The sequence below is a fragment of the Hetaerina americana genome, unplaced genomic scaffold (assembly GCF_022747635.1).
Source record: "Hetaerina americana unplaced genomic scaffold, ioHetAmer1.1.p SCAF_5, whole genome shotgun sequence".
In the NCBI taxonomy this organism is placed as follows: domain Eukaryota; kingdom Metazoa; phylum Arthropoda; class Insecta; order Odonata; family Calopterygidae; genus Hetaerina; species Hetaerina americana.
Genome location: NW_027287095.1, coordinates 40,333,605 through 40,353,396, shown reverse-complemented (window position 1 = coordinate 40,353,396; position 19,792 = coordinate 40,333,605). Strand labels below are relative to the sequence as shown.

The window sequence follows — 19,792 nt, the reverse complement described above, 5'->3', positions numbered from 1 at the left end:
TAGGATGACCAGTGATGGGTAGGGAAGTGAAGCCGGACTAGGGAGTGAAGGAAACTGTTGGCAGGAATTATAAGGCGGAACGATTGGATGCAGAAGATAGTGAAAGTACATTATATTTTGAAGGCTCTGATAGAGGTGGGATGTTGAGTAAGCGGTGTTGAGTAAGGAAAAAGTAGGCAATTTTTATGACATAAAAGGGATAGGAAATATGGTCGAAAAGAAGGGACTGGTGGTGATAACAAAACGTAGTGTCATGAGAAAATCCTTTTCAAGTCCTTGGAGAGGTATATGAGTCTTTAAGGATCGTCCATAGCTTACTTAGTGGAATAAAATAACAGTTTACCGCATATAGACCATGCGTGGGCAGTTTATTTCTTATATAAAAATACATCATTGTGACATGACATGCTTTTCATCCGGAATTAAAAAAAAAGAACAGAATGAGAGAGAGCTATCCATGTTGTTGTTCTGGCTTTTTTCACTTTCTTTTCTGCAGAGCAGGGCGGCTTCTTTTTTTCTGTAGCATTTTTATTTTTCTCTCCGATGGTTTGAAGTTATTTACATCACGATTGAAAGTACTTCCATTCGGTCCCATTGGAGGGGATGGGGTAAGGAAGGGTCACTCACAAGCAGGAAGTGACCCCAGGAGAAGGGTGAAAATTGAGAAAAGGTCGAGGTCTTCGGGGCAGTACCGCAAGGTCCTCGCGGAGAGCGTCGTCGCGACTTCAGAGGTCCGCCGCTACTCAGGGCGTGGCGCTGCTTCGCGGCGATGGTGATGCTCGAGTCTGCGGGCAAAGCCCTCTTTCCACCCATTTTCACTTTCGGTGAGCACGACCACGGGGACTGACTAATTCAGGCACTCGCTACTCCATCTCGGATGTGTTTCATTTCACCATTGCTGAACCACCGATGATCCCAACGCGGAGAGACGTCCGACCACCGACTCATAAATTTGTTTTTAAGAATGGTCACAACGAAAGTGACTATTACGATCACGACTTATCTTCTTCGCTGACAGCGCTTGAAGCGTGAGGATGCTCCGGGAAGTCCTGTATAGCACGCTCCGGTTTCTCCCGAGACCTTTCTCCAGCGCGTGGCATATAAATTGGTCCAATGGATGGAGGAGTGGGGAGTAGGGGGGATCTCACGCATCTGGATGATCTTAGGTCCGGCGGCTTCGAAGTGGGTGGATGGGTTGGGTTGGGAGACTAATTGGAAGACTTTTCAGGGAAAGAATCTCGCGGGAAAAGCACGGAAGGGATTGTAGGGTCCTTTTTCTCTTGTTTAAAAAAAAGGTAGTTTATGGATAGGTACACTTTCCATCAAGTCCACACCTGCCTTTCCCACCGGGGAAGGACAAGGTTTGACCGACTCTCGAGGTTGGTGACGGGCGGGATCTCGTGAAAGTTGAGGCTTCCACCGGGCAAGCAAAGGGGGGCACGAGGATCGAGTGTTTGCACCATTTCATATCCCCCTTTTCCTATCCCTTTGGATCCGTGGGGTATCCTGGTGGAGAGGGCTTAGATACGGCCGTAGTTCGGGTTGATGGCCCTCTGCCTCGCGATGAATTCCAGGGACCTCTGGATGGCAGCGGGGATGGGTGGTGACACTGGAAGGTGAGCTCCCTGCGATCGAAAAAAAAGGAAGAAGTTTGAGTAGATTTATTAGGGGAAGCGACCGATAGTCAGAGCCATTTACGCCTTTAGGGTTAGGTGGATGCACTTGTAACAAAGGCTTCCGAGGACTTCATTCTCTATTTTTATCTCGTCGGTTGATACTAGGTGCTCGAGTAACAGTTTAATTACGGATACCTTGGCGTATTATTTTCAGTTTGTAGGACAATGGCGTTAGTCTGCGTTCCCGTTCGTTTCCAGAATAACCTTCGGCTGTCACCATGTTACATTAGGCCCGAGCTCACGACCTTTAGCACCAACCATAACCCATGACTGGGGTGGGATTGGAGTCCATGTTTTTTTTTGGATTAGTAGGTAAGTCCGTTGCTCCCCGCGGCGAATAAGGCCCGCGATGCTAGCGAGAAATTAATGGTGTTAATTGACCCCAGTCCTTTTTTGAGCCGTCTTAAAAGTTGTTTATTTCAAAACATTTGGAGGTTGAGAAATTTGTGAATTCTTGCCGGCGGTCAGAAATTGAATTGAAATGAAAATTACTGAAGAGAGTTGGGAATTGTTTTTGGTGAAGGAGTTTAGCCTTTATTTTTTTAGCCAACCGAACGCTTTTAACTCATACACCAGTGTGAACGCCTGCGAGAAAAGTCGAAAGTGAGGCAAACTGGGCGAAAAAAAAATACCAGCGGAATACACGAGTATTAGTGATCCTAATGGGTGTTGCCGAGTGCGAGCGAAAGACGATTCCGAGAAGATGGAAAAGGAAGGTGAGGATAAAGGATTCCGTGTCTGAAAGTTGGCTGGGGCTGAGAGATGGGAAGGAGGGAGGCGGCAGGGGTGGGAAACGCATGACCCTAGGGTGGCGAATTGAGGTGTTTTAGGGGGAGTTTTTGGCACACGCCCTTTTCATTTGCCGCCAAATCGTGAATGTATTGGCCTTTAGACCACTGCTTTCAGTCATTCCTCTTCGGAAAGTCGTAGCGAGTAAGGAAGCGTCTTCAAAAACGGTTGCATTATTTCCAAAGGCCAGGCAATGGTTCTGCTTAATTCTGCCTCTTTCTGAGGGAAATAAAAGAGAGTGAAGGGGAAGTAGGCTCAATCAAACTGGCTGTCGACGCGGTAACAGTGACTGACGGGCAGCTCTATCGTTTTTATTTAAATTAAATACAAATTTTTAAGCTTCCCTCAAACTCGTGAAATATTATCACCCTAAGAGGAGAACCAATACTGAACAGATGATGGAGATAGCCCGATGAAAGTTTGTTCACGCAAAATAGGTAGAATAGCAAGAGGTATTCTATTAGTAGGCTTGTTTTATTAGCTTAATATTTGCAAGATTAATTTGGCCATAGCAGGCAGTAATGGAGTGGAGAATACTCGTAATGTTTACTTCTTGAATAGAGAGGTTCGGCTTCGACATGTTGAGGCGGTCGGAGAGGGATGAGAAAATAACTAGTTGTCAATTTGAAGAACGACAAATGAAAGTGAAGAGGGAAAAGGGGACCCTAAAAGAGATGAAGGAACTCGAGTCTTGAGAATTTAGATATTCTGATGGGTACGCCCTATTTTGTCTCATTTAGAGGACTTTCTTAAGATCTAGTAAATTACGGTTTTTGTTAAAAATCCTTGTATCCAAAATAATCAATGTATTTGGTTTTTACGGAATTATTTTAAGTAAATAAATTATTTTCGGCATTGATCAGTGCTAATATTACATATTTATTATGTTTAAATAGCTAGTCTCAATAAAATCGAATTGTTATATTAGTGCGATATCGTGAACAATAGATATGTAAGGAATGATTCAAACACACGTTTAAGTCCAAATCAGAACAACTTCCTGAGTTTAATCTACACTCCTTAAAACTTTTAGATATCCATTTTGCTGACCTTATTAGCGAGAGATAGTACTGTTTGGACGTGAGGACTACGGCATGATAGGAGATAGAAATTCAGTAAATTAGTAAGTAAACACAGTAATACTTACGTACGAACGAGAACCTTGCAGATGATGCCATTTGTTTTGACTTCAAACAAGAGGTCTTAGGTGATATCCGATAGTCTCCGCACGATGCAGATAGTGAAAAGATTTCAAAAAAGGAATTGTTATACAAACAAAACCATATTTCACTCCACGCCCCATTTTTATGCAACCCCCTGTCAGGTAGGTAACATTGCGGAGGGTCCGCGTCGAATCGTTCGCACGCGTCCGTAGGGTTTATCGTGGGAGCAAATCGAAGTTGAGATACTACCTCAACATGCGAGACTTCCAAGGGTAGGGAGACTTTTTGCGAGCCGCAAATCAAAGGGCTCGTACCATCTCGAACCGCTTGCCTTTACCGTGATTAATTCTCGTGCCAAGTGTTTACCGAATCGCAATCGGAGATCATCTCATCAACTTACTCCCCAAGAGATGTGAGATCTTAATTTTTTGAAATGCTGAATCTCTTTCCCTGTATCTTTTTCGTACTTTCTCTCTCTATCTCTTTTACTCCCTCTTTGAAATACCCTTCGATATCTCACTCCTGGATCAGTTTATCCCAGAACACGATCTTTCGTTTACGTCATCCAACACTATCATTACAAAGCTGAAGGAGAAATATAAGGCACCAAATGATGGTATTCTTTATTGCTTTAAATCACTCCCATTTAGAGCGATCTATAAAAAAAATTTTTATACTGTAAGGAGTGCTGATTTTGTAACAATGGATCTGAGAAATTTTTGGACTCTTCGCTTTCCCTCCGAACGTGTTCAGATGCGCTCGTAGTTTTTTATGTTAGCCCCACGTTTGCACGTAAGAGGGGTCATGACACCAAGGTAATCATGACAATAATGTTTGTAATGTCAAAGGTCTATTTTTATGCATACCAAAAGAATAATCGGCCTTTGGGATCTCTCTGAGCTTACTTTCGCTAACTCTGAATCATTTTATTCGCGAAACTTTTCAGCATGAAGACATTCAATCAATTGCGTTTCACTTGAAATATTATTCATGGTTGACCCGCTTTCTGAGGATTGTTACTGCTGTGGTTGTTGGTATATTTTAAACTTTAATTGCAGCTTATTTTTCCTCCTGACCAATATGAGTTTGCAAGAGGAAGAGCCTCGGTTGTAATATTCGTCTATAATATCGTTCACACGTGTCCACTTTAAATATTCATTCTGTATTAAAGCTATTGAGTGAACTCAAATTTTATTCGATACATGCCTAACCAAACTATGTTTGATTTGGGTTATTTTACCTATTGTTCCAATCATTTCAAATGAATTTTGTTTTTAATATAATTATGAAAATTATTTTTTTTCTATTTTCTATTCGAATTTAAACTATGTTCACCAATATCGTCGCTTGTAGGGATATATTACTAAATATTTTCAATGTTTAAGCGTAATTGGACCATGCATTTACTTTTTCTACCCATGGACTCTGCCGGATAAAAATTATGGCAAAGAAGCCGCTCTAAAAATATTCTTAAAAAATTAATTTTTACTTAATTCTATCCGTTGAAATTTTAAAAACGATAACGCGAGGAACGGATGGATTTTGAACGGCACATAGCAATGTCGCTCTGCGTCGACTGCATGTTAACTTAGTTAACATCGCTTCAAGGTGAACGTTGCTCAAGGCATCACCGAGCGGCGAGTTCTTCACCGGGACGGAAATTTAATTCACTTACAGTACCTTATTAAACCAACGATTCGAAAAGCCGTCGCTGTCCATGGGTGTTTAGGCTTCGTGCACGCATGCAGCGAGGGCCGAGAAAATCATCTGTTCAGTAGTAGTTTCGGAGAAATGGACCGCGGAAAGGTGAGCGGAGGCGTTGAAATTAATGGGCGCTCAGCAATAATTGTGAGTGCGCCTCGAGGTGGGAGGAAAAGAACTTACAGGGAGGAGGGAGTCAAGGGATGTGGGCACAGGCCCCCCTCTCTTCCCGGACTCGGGGCCCCCGGAGGGGGTTCCGAGGACTCGTGAACCCCCGGAACGTGTGGCAGCTCATACGTTCTCGCGGAAGGGAATGAAATGCGCGTGCCTGAGTCCTCTGGTGCCCTCTAGCATGTCGCTGGAAACGAGATGTGGGCTGATTAAACGAGAAGACAGGGGTGGGCGAGAGCCTGGATGGTTGGGAGAGAAAGAATCAAGGACCCCCGAAGGCGCCCGGCCCCCCCATTCCCCGCGGGTCACTCCGGGGAGCGAGCGAGTGAGTGGTGGAGGTGACGCCGGTCACCCCGTATGACTGACGGATCCCTCGCTTTCACCGATTGCGCGCCGCTCTGTTCCAAAGGGGATGAGACCGTGCGCAAGAGGGCGAAACATTTTTGTCGGCGTTTCATCACCGTGCCTCTAAGTGTACCACCTGCGATCCTTGATCGCGCTAATCTCACATCCAAGCGCTTTCTGTCGTAAATAAGAGTAGGTACTTCGTTGTCATGTTCTCTATTATTTCCTGAAGACCCAAGTTGTCACCATGCTGTACCCCTATCTACCTGTGGACAGAAAATACTACCTGTCAACGAATGCTTTCCATACTATTTTTTCGAAGTTGGAGCATTGCAAGCTCTGAAGTACCAATTTTTCGTTATGAAATCGAAAAGTAATATGAATTCCATTCATGTTCGATAGCATTTATGAATTATTGAAACCAATCTACCCCGTAGAAGATTTATTATTACTATATGATTACCAAGACTCGTACAACTTGGTGTTTCCTTTAAATTGCATAGATGCATTTAATAAAATGTTCTCACTTACTTCATTGTGGGCGTTGATAATTTGGGAAAGGCTATTTCAAGAGCTACTATTAGTTTCCGTTTGCCATAAATTCCATGGGTGAAACACCTTTGCAATTCTTTGTCAATCCCTGACGTATTCGTATTAAGGGTCACAGGATTCACTGAAGTTTTCTGTTGACAGAGAATCCTCAGGGATCGGCGACGCCTCGTGGCGGACATGTTGCTCACATGTCTGTCAGATGACCGCTTAGACTACTCATACCATGAAACTTTTCGAAGTCCTCAAGACGCAGAAAATAAATTGATGAGCTGAATTATTTTCTATGTTGTTTTTTTCCCAACAAACCTCCCTGAAACTAATTACTCAATTATGCAACTCAGTCATAGAGATACTGCCCCTTTTAATATTCCGGACACCGTGAGATGATGCCACGTAATTGGCGATACTGAAACAGAATCTGGCCGCATCCCTTCAACTCCACGACTGGGGTTCCGTTACACCACTGACTTGAAGAACATTCCGGATTTAAACGTTGGCGTAGGTCTGTTTGGGTCTGACATAGTTTCCAATATGTGGGTTTCTTGATAAGGTTTCAGAGAATTAAGTAGATTAAAGGTCGACCACTCTCTGGTTCCCAACCGATCATCTGCAGTTCATCCTTCGCCTCCCCCGTCTCCCACCCGTCTAGTCTCACCTCTCAACCTCCTCCCACAGATCCCCCTCCCTCTCATCCCCCTTTGCATTCCCCAACCACTTTGAAGTAATTAATTCATAATTATTTCCCATGGTTGTGGGCGCTCAGTAGTTCATATAACTTTTAGGATTGACTCCAAAGCATTGATGCAATCCGTGCGACCAAAAATTAAAACGACCTCGCTTTTAATTCTCTCACTCTTCGTGCGCGAACTTTCCCTAATGAATGAATTTCTTCGGACTACACAAAATAAAAACAAGCGCCCCTTATAAGGAAAAGCGTGCCGAATGAAAATTTTGATTCTGACATCTAATTTAAAATAAATTCTCGATGAGAGTTCGTCGAATATGACCCAGGGGCATCACGAAAAACAATAAAATTATTCATAAACTACAGGATCTGCCCTTCATATTAGATTTTTGTCGAAGCGTTTGGCAAATAGTTTATCATATGATTCATCTGGTTTAATAATACTATTCCCTTACTAGTTTATCGAGTCAAATGGTTTAGCGACGTGGACCGCATTTCCTGATCCTTCGGAAGTGGATTCGCTATATATCCTTAACCGGTTAGGTTTAAACGATTAAAAATTAGCAAAAACTTCAAGATTACAGACGGGTCACCACTGCGTAACACAGTCTGGCGTGTCCACAGCTGGATTATATCCGGATGCGAAGATACTGCTCATAGGAGGCAACTGGGAGCCGCTTAAATAGACTCTTCGTTACAGATTGTCGCCATCCTTTGACCTTAACAATATAACATTCCCATTTTTTTGTTACCGTTCCCAAAATCCACAACCTTAACCCGGAGAGGATTTCGTCCCGTAGGCGCACCTTTTCCACATCGCACCGTCCTTCCCCGCTTTCGCTCATCTCAACCAAAGTTCAATCCAATGACATTTTTCTCGCCGTTATGTTGAGGTAGGCTCATTCTATCTCTGCGTGAGTCACTCCTTGCGGAGGCGACTGTGTACAAAATGTTTCACAAAATAGACCCTCGGTCGCTAGTGTCCTCCATCACTGTCATTGGCATAAAATACTTAGAATTGAGCGTAGCTGCTTGAAAAATAGCAATAGTTGAATAGAGACAACTCAAACTAACATGCTAAATGGGAAATTTGCCAGGTTCACCGTTTTCTTTATTGTGGTTGCGTTTTTAAAAATTAAATACGCATTCCCAACCACGAGTTCTAAAAAAACTGTTATCCTCACGAAACAGTTGAATGCTAAGCAGGCTTCACCCTAAATTGTGCCTTAAGTTGTAGTATCCAAAAATATTCAATTCATCATGGATTTTGAAATAATAAATACTTAAAATTTCTTTATTATTCTCCACTGTAATGCATCAGAAGCATGGTGCAATAAGTTAAATATACAATTAACTATAAAACCTATAACGATAAAATTAACAAAATTGCAACTATGTTTCTTGAAATATGGTAATTTTGCAACTGAAACTTTCATGGTTTCCACGTAGAATACGCATAAACAATCCCTTCATAGTTGCAATCTTAAGTCATTGACTCGTTACGAGTTTATTGCTGCTGACATTTGTATTTTAGAATTATTTATTTATTAAAGAACTAGCATCCATTTTTTCGTTTTAATTCATATATTCTTTAGATTTTGGGCTAAAATATGCCATCAATTCGCAATGCGCCATTACAGCTGTATTTGACACAGTAAAAATTCTATTCCGATTCACATGCCTATTCATTAGCATCAAAAGCAAACCAACTGATAGGGATTCCATAAGTACCTATATATGAGGTAAACTTCAATATAATTAGGGAAACTGGTTGTATAAAACTCTTTCAAAAAATCCTAAAATTGACGTGGAGGCCGGAATATAAGTTTAGTTGGACTACAATCGGACCATGATGTCGCCTGCGTGATTTAGCCTTCAGTAGATTCAATCTTTCAAAACCTTGCCGCCATCTACCGACGAGATAAAAAGTCGTGCTGTCAATCTGCACGAACGTTAATCCCCTTCACAGTTTCACTTTCAAATCAAGTCGGGATGCACCTCACGGTACGACATGTCTTCCCGCGACGTCAAATATTATTTGCGACCTTTTAGCCCCACGACTAGATCTCTCGGCCGTCCTGAATCTTCGAGGGTGGGCGGGAGGAAAAAATCCCTCCATGGGGGTGTAAGCGTAGCCTCTACCTAACCTATTCCTCTCTTACAGAAATCTGATGTTCTCATCACCTTATTGATGTTCGCATTACGAGGTTGCGCTGAATCACGATCTGTCGGCGGACCCTGGGCGTTTCTCAGCGGAGGGCCACATGAAGATGGATATCTCCCTTCAGAGAGAACTCTGAATCGTAAGCGATCTTCCGCTAGCTTGCGTATGCAGAAAGGCAAGGTTTCCTAATCCCTGGGTTCTTATTTTTGGTTAATAAAATACGGAAATGATGGCGCTGTGCCTTAACGTGAATTTTCCGGAGCTTGAAAAATTGATCGACGACCTTACCCATTGCCCCCGACTCACCGTCTGCCTCTCCTCACTAACCGGTCGAACCACTTTCGGCTTCTGAGCTGAAAGCGAGAAATGGATGCTGAAAATGAAGTAACCTGCCGATATTGTTCAGACTTTACTGTGGTCGGGACCTTGATGAATCTTTACGGATTGATTGGAAGCCAAAAATGCCTCCAATGATTATCTGAGTGGGACATTCGAGGTAATTTTTGTTGGCGTATTTTGAATGTATGTTTTCTCGATAAAATAACTAAGATTCCCTCTCCCATAGGATATAACTGAATTCGGGCTTATTAAAGAGAATATTTTCATTCACATTTATTATTCTCTTTTCTTTTCATTTAATGCATTTTAAATATGGAGAAACTTCAATGTTTTTCCTATATGGTAACCTTTTGCGCAACTTCTTCTTCTTGACTTCTTTCCTTTCTATTTATAGAGCCCGCTTTCATGGTGATAGCATCACGTTACGGTGTAATCAATATTTTAATCAAACTTCGTGGAATATTAGGATTATTAATAAGTAGTTAATATACAAATAAAGTAGATGAAAATTAGTGCTATTTTTATTATTAATTGACGAAAAACCAAAATTAAGCCAGTAAGAGGAAAATGTAATCAATTAGTGTAAAAATTTAATCATTCCTTTGAATCGAGAAATTACTTCAAGATCAATGGAATGGAGAGAGACCTCTGCTCTACGCTCATTTGTGTAATGGAAAATTCCTCATTAAATTAGCTTAATTGTCATTACCTCGCATTATAGAAAAACTATTTCTCTCTTCCATAATTATGGGGATTATGTATCAACCTTTTGCAAAAATTTATTTCTGCTGTAGCAGCGCTATTGCTGTATATTTACAAAGTATATTACCATTAGATGATGATTTTTTTATCTGACTTTGACCCAAATGATTATTTTCAATATTACGTGTGAAATTTTCGTCAAATGATTGCTGGATTCGAGCTTCAGGTGAATAAATATCATGTCTTTAAAAATATTTCTTGTAAAAAGATTATCTTGTCGCAACAACGGTCAGCCCTAAATGTTCATTCCATCTCTGAATATAATCTGGTAGTTCTTGGGTGGAAAGCATAGGCATCTATATATTTTTGATATTTTTGTTTGAACAAAAATATGAACGAACTATAGCGTCAGTAATGTGTTCCTTGGTTTGCTTTGTATTTTATGCCACATTCACCGCGAAAAATTGAATCCTCCGAGGTCCGCGAAGCAAATGAATCATTTTCTCGTTGTATATTTCACCAATTGTGCACCTATCCCGAATTCAGTATTGCGTAAATGCCTTTTTTCGTAATTTAATAAACGAATCAGGTGAAAAATAAAAATTATGATTAAAACATAGTGGGATAATTTGATCCTTGTGTGGGTTAAATCGAATATGCACCATTAGCGTAAGTTATTTGAATATGTTCGCGTTATTTGTATCCGGCCCCATTCGTCTTACCTCAGCGTGGAAACCGTTCTCATCAGCGAAGTAACGAAGAGAGATAGGGATGCCTTCAGGTGAAGTGTAAGTGGAGGATCCTTCAGCAACGTTGGCCTCAGCACCCTTCACTCCAGGGTTCTTGAGGTATCCTCGCTCCTGCTGGCTGATTCCGTTGGCAGTGGTGTAACTAGCGTGATAGGAAAAAAAATTGTTTCTGTCATCAGATATTCGCATTTTCATTAATTAAAGCCCAAAATGAGCACATCACCTTCTTAAAATCACCCTTTCCAAGCAGACCCTCGAAAATATTCCGATAGGTTCCCTTTAAAAACAGAATGCTTCCAGTGAATTTGAGATAGCAATTTTGTTTAAAAATGTATCCTCCATGTATTTGAGTATAGTGAATTTACTCATGAATTTAAGAATTAGGGAATCATGAAAGCCTCTCCTACAAACTCGTCTCCACATGCAATATCCCCTTTGCTTGATTTGAAATCGATTGACGGTTCCGTGGTGGCCCAATTGGTAGAGCGTTTTGGATCTGACCTAAGGGTGTCGAGTTTTTTTTACGTTTGAATCAAGCCTTTGGGCATCTCCTACCACATTCAAACTACAAACATCTTCAGATTACTCGGAGGAGTTCCAAACCAGAACTTTCTTGAACGCCTCAGGCGGCACAGGAGCAGGATCTGGCCCCCTGACCTGAATTTTGAATATAGCACGATGAAGGACTTATGTTATTCCCAAATGTGATCTAACCTAACCTATCCGGCTTAATGTTTTATTTGTGAATTGGCGAATTTTAATTGCATTGATTATTATTTTATTGAAGTCAGATATCTTGGGAGAGACACGAGTTCATACCTTGAAGATGCCTCACTGTAGGGTGTAATATTATTTATTGCACTATATAATACGATATCATCACAAACAACTAATTTCAGCCCACTCACTTAACTTGGAAGAACAGTAGGTAGGTAAAATGCGTAGTTTTAATCCAGTTTATAATTTTGGAATCCTCATATCGTATCCGTGTTAAGCATTTTGGTTTCCTTTCTCCCAATCATGTAAGCCCATCCAATCCCATAAAATCTTTCCAGCAACAGTGCAGAATATCTCACCTGCTCTATTCCATTTATCTAGATTTGCATTGATATCCACTGACTTAGCGATGCCAAATTTTTACTTGCCAATTATGCCATGCTTCTCTGGAATTAGTTCTGGTAGTCTTTCTTAAAAGTTTTTCAAGTAATTGTTCGTATGAAAATTCATTCAGCTAGAATTTTATTTTCGCTCATTACCTTTATTTGTAAATAATTTGGCGATGGATATATCTTATTCTCTCCGGGAATTTCACATATATGTCTGCTGTTATTCTACCTATCCAAATTTGGATAATTGAAATAGTTCTCACCAAATTTTGTTTGGAATAAACGTACCTCGCCCACGACATTTTCAAACTACTTAAATTCGTTTTGCGGCAACCATGACAGTGAAATTTGGAGGTGGTGTGTGTGCCATTTCTCGATGTGTCCGGCGCTACGATATTGAAGTACGTATCCCGCGCCCCGTTAGCAGTGACTTGGTCGCCACCTAGCGTTCACCACCGGGAATCACGAGATCAAGCTTTTGCCCCGAATTTTGAATTCTTTCAGCAACGCTAACGGTTCGTAACAGCGTTTCAGCGTTCATCCTAACAAATGATTTCTTTAGTTCGCAGCTGAGCATTTTGACGAAGATTACTCCAAAAGGAAACTTCTTCTAAACAGCTGACTGAATTCCTTCTATTGAGAGGGCAATGAAATTTCGAGTCGAGTATTTTCCTGGGGAGAGTCGCCGACTTCACGCAGGACACGTAATTGCTCTCCGTTCCACCGAAACAGTCGCGGTTCGTGCCTAGGGGAGAGTAGTAACATCGCCGTAAAAGGCTAAAATTTCAATTACTCGGGGAGCCGACCTTAAAATAGTCATCGATCATTATGTAGTTTCCCACCCTCCCTCGGTCGATTCTCAGCCGGGTCTCTCTCCTCCATCGGCTCTAACGTCGATATATGATTTTCCTGGCGCAGGGGGGAAGAGGGGTCGGGATGGGGGGTATTAGTTAGGGGGGTGGAGACGGTTCGTCTTCCATCGAGTCGTTACATCATTAAAAAATGCTCACGCTCACCCCACCGCGGGATGAAAACAGAAAACAACTCGCTATCCTCCTCGCGGCATCACCTTGTTTCTCCCGGGAGAGAGTTCCGCTGGCGGCGAGGGCCTCTGTTAAGAGTAATTATAATGAGGGCCCGATGGCGATCTCCTTCTTCTCCCGCCTCTAGAGCGGCTTTCGTGCGACGTTGGCATCTCCCGTCTCCACCGCTTTCAGACCTCCCTCCGTGAGCGCTTCGCGCCCTTCCGAGGGGAAGGAAATGCTCACGATTCCTGCACCCGTGGGGGTGGAGGGAGGATTGGGGAGTGTGGAGGAATGCCTCGCCATGTCCCCTCCTTCTGCCGTTCAGTGGTCCCCCTTTTACAATCTGGTGCGACCCCTGTGTGCCACTGTAAGCGCACCACGTTTCCCTCCACCCCCCACTGGAGGAGAATTCCTCAGCTGTCGATTGACTAAAATAGGCAGTGGACTTGGTCTCCATTATCTACATCAATTCTCCGCCTCCGACCGTAAAATTATGGTATTTTGTGTATTATTGAAATATTTTCACATTTTCTATTCTCTTCCTTCCTGTCCCCCGCTTAGCTAATATTTTCTCCCTTCTATCTAGCATCTCACAATCTTTCAATATTTCCTTCGCCCAATTTTCCTGCTTTTTACGAATTTTCCTTCTCTTCGCCCACCCACTGGCTATTGAAAACTTTGCCCTTAGCCTTCCTCCTTGTCCAACTTATTTTCTCCATTCTTCTCCACACCCACATCTCAAACCTTTCCAATCCATTCCCATCCACCTTCCTCAAATATCAGGTTACTGATCAACATAGCGCTGCTCTCCATTTTAGAATACTTATCAATAATTTCTATACATCTTTACTCCATGTTCTTGCCATCAGTTTTCTTCTCGCAAGTATCTCTTTTGCTACTGTAATTCTTCTTCAAACGTCCCCACTACTATGCTCCTTTTCCTTTAAAATATTGCCAAAATATTTTAACTGCTCCTGCTCTGGTTTGTCGCATCTTGCCTTAGCATTTCACCTGTATTTTTTCAATTCTAAAGAATCTCATAACTTTCGTTTTCTTGTTTTAATCTTCTTCCCATACTTTTCGTAATACTCCTGTGAAGCACTCGGCAAAATTTTCAATCCATAATCCGTATGTATAGAACATATAAAATATCTTAATTGAATTCGTACTTTATTTATGAGTTGAATAAATGAATTGTGCATAGGAAAGGGCGGTATCCTAGAGGTTAGAACGTTCGGTCTCTGACAGAAGGATCCCGGTCCTTTCACCACCCAATCTAAAATCAAAGCATTGTGGTTCGAAGGTTACCAGAACTTCGTACAAAAACGAATGTAGGCATAGAGAAAGGAGCCAGTCCCTTCACCCTGGGTGTGTCAAGTTCACACGCCTTGAGACTTGTAAGCCCTACCCTCACCTATTAAAATCCAACCTTCAGGAGGATTTCTATGGCCGTGATCCGCACATTCATACGCGAAATTATTCTCAGCGGCGATAATATACTCTCTCAAGGGTATTCGTGGGAAAGAAACTTTATGGATAGGACACACGCAAAAGAGTGAGCTGAATAAGTGAAAAATTGCTTTTTCTGAACAGAAAAATATCATTCTGAACCAGGAATCGAACCATGGGCATGTGTTATGTCGTGCATACGTACACAATAACGACACTTCAGCCAATACTACCAAATATGCTCACACATTTACGTGTGCGTGTTTTACAGGGGAAGAGATTTTCAGGGTTATTTGGGCCGGACGCTACAACAAAGGCTAAGGATTTTGATTTACCCTGGAGCAATGATTTTATTCAATTATAATATGTTTCCTAGGTTGCGGCATTATTTTACTTGAAAATGATTGTGCAGTCCGTAAACCGTCTCTTTCGAGTGTATAAATATGCAGAGTTTTATTACAATAGGCGCTCGTAAAATCTGGTTTAAATCCTTCCCGAATGAACTTCATTCAATCATAATACCACCCATTAATCTTTGCTGTATATTACCCCAAGGCGAAGATATTAAATTAACTCATCTCCGTAGCATGTCTCAACTCGTTTCAAGCTCGCGCTGGAATATCAGAGCAGTTGATTAACCGCTTCATCCTATTTTGATCAGTTCGTTCGAGCAATTTTATCCGATGCAGTACATATCGGTTACCTTCGGGGATGGGCTGTTTCATTTTGCCGAGCTGCCGTTCTACGCAGATTTCTACCACAGCTGCCGTGCAGTAATTTGAGCGAGTTATCTCGTAGTGAGGACGGCACGACTTGAAAGACGATCCCTTACTCATTTTATCCCCCAGCGCATTATATGCCTCATCTGAGGTTCACTGCGAGTTGCAAAACGGCACTGCTGGTTTTTTTCTCGGTTCATGAGAAAAATAGAAATTTGAGTGTGAAACAATAAGTGAAATACTAGATTTTGCATCGGGAGTGTTGGTGATATTATTATATTGTAACACAATGCTTTTAGCTCCCTACTGATATATATATATATATATATATATATATATATATATATATATATATATATATATATATATATATATATATACACAAATGAACTATTTATATATACATACTCAAAGGAAGTAATAAATTGCAGGTATTTTTGCTATTCGACTTAATGCTTAATTAAAACTGAAATTATCGCTTGAAATCACCGAAACCCCTTTTTAAAGCGTTCCCTAATGTAAATCGAAAATTAATCTAGCGCAAACTGCCAAACTTTACGTTATACGCAATTCAAGCCTTTTCTTAAATGGAAGGAATTTACATTATATATTAAAATTTTAATTTTTTTCTTGAAATATAATTGTTATAACTTGTATATGGAAAAAATAGGCGCATATCAATTGAAAGTATTTGGACGACTAAATTGAGTGAGCGAGGCTGCTCCGACCTCGGTCACATCTTCCGAGCAGAAGCCGGAGCAAGAATGCGGAATTGACGGCGTGCCCGGCTCAGCACAAATCTGACTTGCTTCATCTCCCTCCGAAGTCCCCTAAGGCGGTGGAGAAGGTTGCACGAAAGCCGGGAATTCCCCCGCCCCAATACCATCACAGACTCTTCTACCACCAAAATTATACGCGCGCCGTCAATGCGATTTTTTTTCAGTGGCATGGGAATGGTTCCCAGGAAAATAAAAGCCTTCCCCTCTCCCAACTGTCTATCGTAAAGCTTTTTAATTATTGACGTAAATCGACTCGTTTTTCTACTTTAATCCAACTACATTACCATGGTAATGTTAGGTAGTGGAGACTTGATGGGAAAATTACCGCAAAATGAAAATTATGCAAAAATATTAATACGGGGAAAGACGCGAAAGAAAGAAAGACGGTCATGGGAACGTTTTCGGTCCCATCAATCTCGTATGCCCCTCCAGAAGGACCATATGACCCCAGACTGCATGGTCCTCCCCACTCACTTCGAGAGACCCTCCTCTTTTGAACTTTAAATCCAGTCGACCTTCTTCCTCGAAGGGAAAAGGAACGAATAGAGGGATGCGGAGGGAGGGAGGGAAGAAGCCGGTCAACCGGTCGTATAAAGGTTTTCAGTGGAGCTTTACATTTGAGCTCGTCTTCACTCCCGGAGGCCACGCATCTACGATTAATGTTTGCTCTCGCGCATCCAGTTCAGAGCCTCGAGAGATGTTTCGAAACGCAAACCACCGTCCTGGGCGCTTGTCATTTCTCGCGCGCGAGATATTTTCGAGGAGAGCGTAGATCGCGTGCCCATCTCTGTTCCCTGGCCCCATTGCAACCTCTCGCCTTCGGCCGCTGCTCTCCCAGTGAACGCCTTTTCATGCGGAGGAGGCGAGTTCATGACATGCTACTGGCCCAATCCTTTAATTGTTTACGGGACTCTATAATCAAGTAAATTATGTAAGTCGAGTAGTTCTGTTCAGGTTATAATCTAAGGGGAATGCGATATTGGGACGTGGAGTATGTCGAAACAGCCATAGGAGTAACGTGAGAAACGAAGTGAAAATGTCAAGTAGCAATGGCAAGAATTTTAAATGCTGAAAGTTGATTTTTTTAGCATTATAAATTTTTGTTTTTTTTTCTAAAATTTCTACGTTTAACAGTTATTCTGATTGTGTTAAATTTATGGTAATTTGTGATGTTCTTATAGACCTGGTTACTACGGGGTTAACTTTCAATTTTTTTTCAGATCAGGTATGTGTATTTTCATGCGAAGCATGCAACTCAAATAAATAACCTTATAGAAGAACGTTTGGGCAATAATTCATATTTTTAAATTGATAAAATAGCTAAAGGAACAGCGAGATATCATCTAGATCATATCGTTCTATATGGGCACGGGGCAATCTTTTTTTTTAAATCGAGACGGAGTTCGACAACGATTTCAATTCCCTACTGATTATTTCAAGTAGGAGTTAGTTTGAAGAATACAGGTGCTATAGTCGGTGTAATTCTAATTAGTACCCGGACGTCGTCAGATTTATCTGTCAGTCGTATTCCCCAAATGCTTACCTGTATGCGTAGGAGCCATCAGGGGCGTGATCGCTGCTGTAAGCAGTGATGGGAATGATTGGTTTTATGATTTGAGGCAGGAACTGAGCCATGGAAGCAGCCAAAACGGCGGACAAAACAAGAAGCTGAAAATAATGTGAACAAGGAATTAAATAGTTTAATAATGTACAACTGGTAACTATACCAGTGTAAACTCACGACAGCATGTCGGAAATTAAGATAAACATAACTAGATGTACATGCTTCATTTACGAAAGACGATTGTGAAAAGTGTATTTTCACATTTAAGTTATTCACATGTATTCAATAACTTGCGAGTTCGTTTGTGAATATGCAATACACATCATTTCTGTGTCATGATCTACACTATTAGCTTGCGTCAGCACACTTATCTATTAATAAAATAAATAACAAAGGTGCAAACGACTTTGAATTATAAAAGTATTTTTAAAACGTATTGAAATGAATCAGCATAGCCATAACAGAGTTGAAACTCATGGTGGAGTGAGCATACTAAAGCATTATACATATTTTTATAAAGCTTGTTCTTTCAGTTTTGCACCCTCCAGAAAATATTGCAGTGGCAGGTATAATTGCTTGAATATTAATGAATGACAAAATAGAAAGGATTTCTAAGTGACTGATAAGCAAATGAATGTTTTGGTATTTCTATTTTAATAAATTGCACTAACTTATCTATAATTCTACTCATCTACGAGTCCATTAATAATAGTGTACACACACTTTGATTGCTGGTCACTGGTTTATATCTTAAATCAACTTGCTTATGATCAAATTTTAACTCACTAAGTATCCAATCCTCGTGAAATATGCTGTTTCAGTATTATTAGCAAATATTTGCAGAGGATTTGAGAATAAACTAGAGAAAAAACAGAAAAATGGAATCTAAAGAGGATTTATTGCCGTCATATTTTGCTGAAAATCGCAGCAATTGTAGAATAATTCGATACATTATATCGAATGAAATGTGAAATTAAAGTGCTGCAGTAGTGACATGTAGTTTTAGCTGAAATGATAGTAAAATCATAATTTAATTTTTAGAAACAGAAGAGAAATTTAAAAAACTATGAAATTATATCAACATGTTCTATCTTCTCGAAAAACATCAGCGATTGTTTATGAATAAATTGCGAAAGACCTTGGGTTTCAACTGCTGCCCTGTCACTAAAGTTTGTAATATATAAATTATCTTTTTCCCAATCCAGTCACATTCTCAATACACAGTAGAATAAATTTAAGTTTAGAATGTAACTTTTCACGTGTTCAACATTACATTTTTTAGAAGAAAAACACTCAATATATTAAAAACTGTTGGGATCTAATAGTTTTAATGACTCTAGTTATTGTTATCTCAGATTTCTATTTTTATAAAATAGCTTCCTACCCTATACCCTCACTATAGCATACAAGCTGTACTCAGTTAAACGATGTTATGGATATTCCAAAGTAAATATATCTCCGCACATGTTTGATTTATTTCGATTCGTGATATATTTATATTTGGGGATGTATCTAAGCACTGGAGTGATTTAGCATGAGTAGAATATTTAAAATCAGAAAATGTGATTACGAGCTCTTAAAAAATGACCATCAAATCGCATAATTTCCCAGGAGTTGCCTTTTAGCTGGCAGCTGCTCGCCATCGAAGGAACTTCTACCAATTTTACAATCGTTCCTGACCGTCTCTTTGAGACACTCGCGAAATTTTACGCTCGCCCTGACCCTGTTTTTATCAATTGACTGAAATGACGATCATGCAGAGATCGTCTAATTGAGTGCTCTATCCTTTCAAGACCGTTTACTCTGAGGCAATGCTCCCGATATAGGCATACTTAGACCCTGGAAGGCGTATTTGGGAGGACACGAATGCGTCGAAGAATTCCACCGAAATTGAACTCACCAGCTTCATGTCTGTTGTTGTGTCGAACGACGGTGCTTGTCTAAGTGGAGATGATCCTCGTGTTGACTCGGCGGTGCCAATGATGCCCCTTCAGCCCAAACTGTCCCTTTATATACGCATTCACAAGAGCCCACCCCAGACCAAAAGGGGCGTCTTCGGTTGCACCTCCCTCGGAATGGAATGTCCCTCGTTTTATTATTTTTTTTATTTGTAC

At 40.9% G+C, this 19,792-nt stretch overlaps 1 protein-coding gene across 1 annotated transcript; it reads right to left on the bottom strand.

The window, feature by feature from the left end:
• Nucleotides 1-1,520: 1,520 nt before the first annotated feature.
• On the bottom strand, nucleotides 1,521-19,587 carry LOC139693631 (endocuticle structural glycoprotein SgAbd-2-like). The gene is made up of 4 exons (XM_071591867.1): nucleotides 19,579-19,587; nucleotides 17,658-17,782; nucleotides 11,010-11,178; nucleotides 1,521-1,625 (listed from the first exon to the last, which is right to left on the bottom strand). Exons 1-4 carry the CDS (start codon nucleotides 19,585-19,587, stop codon nucleotides 1,521-1,523), a joined length of 408 nt encoding a protein of 135 aa, XP_071447968.1.
• Between the last annotated feature and the right edge of the window lie 205 nt (nucleotides 19,588-19,792).